This window comes from Egretta garzetta, unplaced genomic scaffold (genome assembly GCF_000687185.1).
Source record: "Egretta garzetta isolate BGI_Z169 unplaced genomic scaffold, ASM68718v1 scaffold209, whole genome shotgun sequence".
NCBI classification, from domain to species: domain Eukaryota; kingdom Metazoa; phylum Chordata; class Aves; order Pelecaniformes; family Ardeidae; genus Egretta; species Egretta garzetta.
In genome coordinates this window covers 1,624,838-1,633,411 of record NW_009260839.1, presented here as the reverse complement: position 1 = coordinate 1,633,411, position 8,574 = coordinate 1,624,838, and the positions used below count along the sequence as shown (strand labels likewise).

At 36.5% G+C, this 8,574-nt stretch overlaps 1 protein-coding gene across 1 annotated transcript in view; it reads left to right on the top strand.

The window, feature by feature from the left end:
* GABRA1 (gamma-aminobutyric acid type A receptor subunit alpha1) overlaps positions 1-8,574 on the top strand; it is a 38,788-nt gene that overhangs the window by 14,075 nt on the left and 16,139 nt on the right. The window contains exons 4-5 of the mRNA XM_009647067.2: positions 5,640-5,860; positions 7,496-7,578. Coding sequence (XP_009645362.2) covers positions 5,640-5,860; positions 7,496-7,578 — 304 coding nt within the window. The remainder of the gene's footprint in view (positions 1-5,639; positions 5,861-7,495; positions 7,579-8,574) is intronic.

Sequence of the window (8,574 nt, the reverse complement as noted above, 5' to 3'; positions counted from 1 at the left end):
GCATTTCTGTGCCCTGAAATTAGCAGCTTCAGTGACTTTAATAACGTGTTTTAACAGACCTTATATTTGCTACATAATATATTACGAAATGCATTAGGATTTGGATCTGTATTCTTCTGAGAATGATTGCACAGGTCCTTGCTGGCACATCACTGATCCAATTTGCCGAGAAAGATCATCATCTTAAAATGCAATTAACACTTATGCCTACAGTGTGACATCTGTACAGTCTAACCTGTATTTTTATATTAAAAGCTACTGATCAATGGGAAGTGACTTTCCTAGATCTTGGCTGCTGAAAGAGAAGAGAAGATTAATGAGAGAATTAGTGTCATTTCTTTATGAAATGAATATTAAAATCAAATTGCTAGATAACTGCAGGGGATGGAGAAGTTCAGGAAACTGAACGAAGATGTTGTGAGCCCTGGTCTTAAGAGATACTAAAAATTGTGTAAAAATAAGGATAAGGTACTTAAAATTTTGCATATAAATGAGGTCTTCACAAGTGGGTTGCTATTAACAGGGAAAGCCTGGTCTGCAGCTGCTAGTATCTGCTGGATCCTGTGTTAGGATGAATGCTGGAAACATCCTCATTAATTTAAAAGAAGAGAAGAAAACAGTTCAACCTTGTAGCTGGCTATGTTTAGCTAAAGACATTCACCAAAAAAAAGATAGAAAAAGAAAAAAAAAATCACAGGAAAGGAAACAAGTTCCATTTCTTAACACAAAATTGTAAGTTTAATTTGAACTAAAACTGTAGACAGGTCCTAAATACCAGGGCATTACAAATTTCTGACTACTCAAAACAATGTTACAGGATGGAATAACAGAGAAAGTAACATTTACAAGATAGTTTATTTTCCTAAATGAACTATATGCAAGACACCATTTTCCTGATTGCTTGGAAAACAGCATTTGTAAAACTACAGTCAAGTTTATAATTGCAACTGATGCCATGATATTTAAATGAGAAAGAATAGCTTGGGCAGCACAGACTTTTTGACCAGTCATTCTACTGAGAAGACCTACATTAGAAGGGTAATCCAGAGAAATAGCTCGAGTGGTGATTTGGCTCCTCAGCACATATATACAATACTAACTACTACATATACCATGAAGAAGAATTAAAAAACCCAAATCATTCAATGACTTCTGCTTTTTTGTTCTGTGATAACCTTGTGAAATTACAATGTCTACTTATTACTCTAAATTATATGTTAAAAGAGGGGGAAAACCTTGGGTTAAAGATTGGTAGAAACCACTGACATCCACTACTTGTATTCTGGTAATTGGTTCAGCAAAACATTTCATCTTGCTTTCCCATTGTTGTCTCAAAATAGGTAACCAGTCACCACTGGACAAACTGAAAACTTTTAAGACAGTCATGTGACTAAAAGATATAATTTTTTATTTAATAGTCTTTGAAGAGTCTTCATGGGACAGGTCTATTTTCCTGAAAATTAACGTGATTTAAAGTATTGGGCTGGACACCGATGCTTGTGGGAGGTGAACAAAAAATGGGTGATAGATATATGTGGGTGAATGTATGCTTTGTATTAATATTTATTAGAGTTGTTTTCTATAAGTCAGCTGGCTAAGCTATTGTTTCCTCTGTTAAGTCAGATTTACTAGAAAACTCCAATAATGAATGGCAATCTAATAAACAAGTGGACAGGGATACTTTCCTACATGTAGACGTAAGTTTAGAGTAACTGGTAGGCCTGCTGAATTACTTAGGGACTTTGTTTGGACTTCAGCCTCTACTTATATTTTATAGTTTCAGGTCATTTCATTATTAAGTAGAAGATAAAGCTTATTTGACATTCCTAGGACAAACTGATATTTGTATGGGATTTGGGTTTTAAGGAAGAACAAAACACTGAAGCCAAAAATAAGCTACTTTCAGAATTAGGAGTGGGTATATTTGAAAAAAAAATTATTTATTTCAGCTATAATTCAGTCTAGCTGAATTATTATAGCATAAGTGAGCACTATCTATAAAAATAAAAATCTCAAAAATAATTAATTCATACCACATCAGCTCCTGATTTTCACTTAGTTAAACAGGAGAAAGAATTCATCAGTCTCTTAATAAAGTATGTGACTAAGAAACACACAACCAGGTGCTCATATGTCTTGAAAACTAAGGAATTACAGAAAAGTATTTAGTGTAAAACTCCTACTCACATCCCCTAAAAAGTAATGTGTGTGCAGCCTACTCATGCTAACACTTTTGCTTAAGGAAATAAGTGTGAAATCAGAGACAGAAAGAGAAAGATAAAATGAAGAGCTTACCAGAATGTAAAGTTTATATTAATTTCAATGTACATTTAGTGCAAAGTCCTCTATGCATACTACAGGTTGGTTGTAGACATCATCATTTGAAGGCTAGCCCAAATTTGTGCCAGTGAACAGATTTACAGTAAGCGTAGACTGGATTGTGGGATTTGGTCACAGGGAGGCCTCACGAGCAGCTGTATTGGCACACTGAGGGAACGCTGTGCTGCTGCCTGAGCCCAGGACTGATGGCTGGGAACTGGCAATGAGCTATTCCAGCTGACGCCATATGTTATGAAACTACAGCCACAGTGAGACATCAGCATACCTAGACCATCTGTTTGCAGGAATCCAATGAGGCAGTTACATAGATAGTAGGTTGATATATCAAGGAGTACATGGTGTTCCTACCCACTCTCAATACACTCTTTTACTGTTATTCTATAAAGAGAATGTCTTGGCTTGTTCCTAAACTTGTGAATAAAGTTAAACAGGAGAAAATCACTTTTTAAAATAAAAACATCTTTTTTTGGAAGAACTTCGCAGGTTTTCAGGCCTGCTGTCTCAGATGGTGGATTGAACTAATAAGAGATAACTAACAAATAACTGGCTATTTCCATATGAATGTCATTTTTGTGAAATTTTTGATGTATATTCTCTGGAATAAGAAGCATTTTAAAATTAACATTTTTCATAAAGACAGATTTTTTTTTTCTAGTAAATCTTTATTCCCATTGCTTCTGTACTGTAAGCTCTTTGGGAACAAATTTCTATCTTACTACCTTCTTGCACATACCACAGTGTGGTCTACCCCATCAATAAACAAGTCTCCAGGGAGAGCTATCATATCAGTAAACTAGAGAACATTTAATTCAAAGTGTTATAAATATTCAATATCATACAACATATTGCCAAAGTGCAGATAGGAATCTTCTTTCTTTACCTGCACACTAAGGAATGAAGAGTCTCCACTGCGGAGAATTTATTCAGAACTTCATCTCACTCATGTGTTTGCACACAGACCACTGCTATAGCACACACTTTGGAGAAAATCCTTCTGTTCCCGTGTTCTGTATGGCACCCTCCTGTAGAAGAAAGCCCTAATCAGAGTATCTGATGACTTGATCGTAAAGATCAGCTCTCTGTCAGGATTCATTTGAGGAGAATTGCTGCACATGTTAAAGTGGGTAGTGAAAGCTAAAAGCTGAGAAATCTCAGCCAAAATGAATTCATCCTATATGGTGCAATGGTTTGGGATAGAGAAAGATTCAGTCTGTGCCAGCCATGACTTGCCAGCTACTTTTTAATCGATTTTTGTCTTATGCTGTCAGGTCCCTTATCAAATCTCTCAGACTCCTTGTTCTTTTCCAGCATAAGAACCTTGTGTTCATATAAAGTGAAGAACCAGACTCCCTCCTCTCAACCTGTACCACCTCCCACTCACCTCCTTTGCAACTGAAAGAGATAAAAAGAGAATGGCTTACATGCACACTGAAATGATGTCACCTTCTGGGCATGTCTTTTACCTTTCCCATGTGTGTAGGAGGAAATTTTCTTTGGAGCTAGTAAAACATGGAGGAAATCCAATATTTTAATGCCATCTACTACATTTTAAACCTCTTTCTCTCCTACTCTGCAGCACACCTGGGACAAGATTTTGCACACAGTTCAACCTAAGGCCCCAACCTGGCAAAATTCTGAAGCACGTAGTTGGCTATAAGTGCACAACTCCTGTTGCTGGAGCTGAACAAATCCAGGCCTCAGCAGTTCACTGAGCATGTGATTAAAAAAATGAAAATACAATTAAGTGTGCACCAAAAGGATTCACAGGTCTGGGATGTAAACTAAAAAAACACCAAAGAACAAAACCCAAACAAACCCAAAGTAAGCCTGTAGAACTACAACATTTCCATGTTCACAAGAAAGTTTAGGCATTTCATGCCCCCAAACCAGGAAAAACACACCACTGGTAAGAATCACCATTCTTACTCGCTGATAGTTGCCAAAGGAATAAACAGCTCACAACTGCTTACGTTGTACAGCGTTGCCATTTGTTAAAAGAAAAATCACAAGTCTAAGGGAGTCTGCCACCAAGAGATTTTGTATACTTGTTCCAGAATGTTTTTCTTTACTAATATATTCCTCAGGGCAGCTATTTCCTTATAGCTGTGTGTGCCTTCCTACACAGGAATTTCCTTTATTTCAGGATTTGCCATCTCCATTGGCAGGAGAGCTCAGCAAAGGTTCAGTTTCTCAGCCAAAAGATTATATTCAGGGTAATTTTGAGCAGTGTTTGATCTTTTGACGTTTATCACAATATCATAGCCATGAATGATGGAAGGGGCAGGATAATCCCATACTGAACTTTCATGCTGAAGTGGAATTTTTTCCCTGTGAAAATATTACACTATACTGCATCCACAGGAGTTTTTCATGTTTTCACCCCACATCTATATTTTATGTATAATACTTAAACATTCAAGGCCAGGTTGGACGGGGCTCTGAGCAACCTGATCTAGTTAGCGGTGTCCCTGCTCCTGCGGGGGCTTTGGACTAGATGACCTCTAGGGGTCCCTTCCAACCCAAAACATTCTATGATTCTATGATTCTATATTTTTCCTAATTTCACCCTGTCCTTCTTAACTTTGTTCCTGTTGCTTTGCAAAAAGAAATTCTTTCATTTCATAGTGAGTGTTGGTTATTTTGATTCTCCCCATGTACACTGAGTCAGCCACTGCATCTCTTCCCCATTCGCCCAGCCCTTGCATAACCGAACTATAATTCTTGGTCCGAAGCTGTCCTCTGCTTGCGCTCTCTGTAGTCCAATGATTTGGCCCGATGAGCCATTCTACATCTCATAAATCAGACCACATAATTTTAGTGAACTGTGAACTTTTCGCAGGTTATCTACATGTTTATGCTAATGAGACACTTAGAACAAAAGGCTCTGGTAAGACCCTGTCTCACCAGGCTTGTTTTCCTCTAAGAGACATATTCTTCCTGTGCTACTCATACTGGCTACATACGCACCGCTTCAAATTATACTTTTATGGAAGGTGGAGGAAAAGTGAGAAAAGGGTGAATTATTTTCTTTCCACTATATGATATCTCAAATTCCTGTCTAACTTTTGATATACTGTTCTCCCTAACATTTATTCTGTTGAACAGAGTAATGATACTGTAACTGTTTAATAACCAGGTTCAGCTACATTGTAAGTATTATGAAGAATAAACGATCTGATAATTACTAATCTCATTAATAGTCATCTTGCTTCTAGGGAATGGTAAGAATATATATTTCAAGTTCTCATATTATAACATATGACATCATAAGTGTTTCCCTTTTCTCTGAATTGATGTAGGAATACACTATAGATGTATTTTTCCGCCAAAGCTGGAAAGATGAGAGATTAAAATTCAAAGGACCTATGACTGTTCTCCGGTTAAATAATTTAATGGCCAGCAAAATTTGGACACCTGATACCTTTTTCCACAATGGAAAGAAGTCAGTGGCTCATAACATGACGATGCCAAATAAACTATTACGAATTACAGAGGATGGGACATTGCTATACACAATGAGGTGAGCGCTAAAATATTGTATCTTTCATTTAGTTTGACAATTTAACATGGTAAAGCATCATATTTTCCAAACAGGAAACAGCTTCCTCTTTGAGCATAATTTGATTCCTGCTTAGTAGTTATTTTCAGAATAGGCCATGGAATGATGGACAAACTGAGGCATGTGCAGTGTTTAGTTTTTTCCCCTCCTGCTGTGCTACCTTTACCTCCCTGGATGTGACTCAATGCTTGATTTCAAAAAGGTACTTACAGTATTAGGAATTCTTCAGTTTGCAGAGGACCTTAATTTGGAGTTGCTTTCAAGGATTCCATCAGCAAAGTATAACAAAACCTGAAAGTTTAATAAATCTAGACTACTAGATCATGTAGTCTTTAATCTTTGGTTCCTATAGAAAGCAGATTCTAAGAACTAGCACATGCACACAGAATTCATTGCCCTTTCTTCATATTTCTTGTGCTTGGGAATACAGAGCATGACAGTCTAAAAATAGACATTTCTTATTCCATTTGTAACAAGAAAAACAATTCACTAAAGCATTTGGAAAGTTAGGAGAAAAAAATTATTTTTGTGCTGGCACCAGTCTTACTGGAAATATGTTATTGCTTTCATGGATAAGTGAACTTTAGCTATCCAGTTGTCAGCAGAGGAGTTAAATAAATCCTTCTGAAATGATGATGATGCACAGTCATGGAAACATTCTGGATTAAAAGACTGCAAATTAAACAATGAAAAAAATGGTATATTGTCTCTACAGAGCTACACATCCCCCATTTATGTCTCCCATGGAATCAAGCAAGGTATAAAGTGATTCTGTTGACTCAAAGTCAAGATGGATAGCCTAGTATGTAGGTGAACACTGAGTTTTCTTTTAACAATTTTAAAGATGTTTTTAAAAGCAGTACAAGTATTTGGAGAAAACAAAGTCTCCAGGCTTCTGGGAGCCTGTCAAATATGTTCAATTTATTCTGCAACATCCTTCAAGACTGCTTAGGCTAGGGTAGAATCTGCTTGGCTGGTAGTTATACAAGTCCAGGTCAATTTTTCTTGTCTTCCTAAATGCTTTGCTGTTAGGGATTTAATCCACAAGAACACTATCTTGGCAGCACATTGTTCACATACTCTTTTTTTGACCATAACCATTTCTATTTACTCACCTTTGCAAGTGCCTTAATGCAATCCTCTGCCTAGAATTCAAGTATTATTGTTCATTCCTTGCTGATGTGTGGTATGTGGCTGTTTCTAGTTTATTTAATCTCTTTTACTGAGAAACCTGTTTGTACCCAAGCCGATAGCAACGAAATGATTTCAGCAAATGTCTGAGCATCCAGAGTGGGACAGTTTAATGATGGCAGCAAGGAAGTAATTTCAGTTTCTAACAGATTTTAATCCCCAGACCAAGTTAGAAGTCTGAGCATGTCTCTGCTGTACAGCAAAACGCGGTCGAGGGGCAGAGCCAGTCGCACTGCTGCGTCTACATGTGCCTGTCGGCACCCCCAGCCAGATAAGTCAGGTCCAGCTAATTAATCACATAACAGATATTATGTTAAACTTGTTCTGTGTGTCTTAATAGAAGTCTATTTGCTATTTCTATGAAACTAGAATAAATGTGTCCTTTTGCTCATTAATCCATTATAGATTGACTGTGAGAGCAGAATGTCCAATGCATTTAGAAGACTTTCCTATGGATGCACATGCTTGTCCCTTGAAATTTGGAAGCTGTAAGTTTATTTTAAATTGAGGTTTCTCCCTTTTTAGGCCACTTTACAAAAGTATTCTGCAACTGAGAAAACCTCAAGGTTTTAATCTTGTGTATTTTCCACTTTTTTGCAGGATTGCTTTTTTATTCTTATATATATATTTATATTTAATATAATGAACCTCTTCTATGTGTCTTAAATATCCTCCAATGTCATGTCTGGACATTCACAAAAGAGAAAAATAGCAGTGCTCTAAACATCAAAACTATGAAAGCAGTTTGTCATATAGAAAATGTTGTTGGCTTGTTTAGAACAAAATTTTGCCTAAGATTATATCTGTATTCCAAATATGCAGCAATTCTGGAAGTGAAAAATCTCACAAATCTCCAAAGAGAGTCCTATACTTGCAACATTTGTAACCTTAGAGAACATACTGGACAAAATGTAATGTCATTGAAATCAATGCAATAACTGAGAAAGCTTTCTGTATGCCGAGAATATCCCCTGCAATTTTAATTTTAATAACTCACCTGAAACTGATACTTTCAAACTTAGTGAAACATCATATTTTAAAAAAATTAAATACAGCTCCTCTTCAACTCTTTAAGTAAAAAAAAAAAAGTTTTACTCTGCTTGGTTCAACACAAACAAGGAAGACAAAATGTGGGGAAGATGTAATAGTTTACAAATTGTTTCCTCAATGGCTATTTTTTTCTATTGGAAATGGGTTGTTTCACTGATAATGGGTACTTAGTGGCTTGATCTATTTTAGAAGTCAACAAACAGAACACCCAATTCATTCTTCACATGTTACCAGACAGGGCGATAATTTACTTTGGGCTGAATAGCTCTATGTTTACCATGAGAAAGGACTGATGTTTTGCCTTTAAAGAACTACCAGCCTCCTAGATAAGATTTAGAGAACAAAAAGCTCATGCAAACTTGGAGTATAACTGACAAGAATAGTTTACTCCTTGAATGTTAAGTTTTCTCACAGCACTTCCAATAAATCTTTCC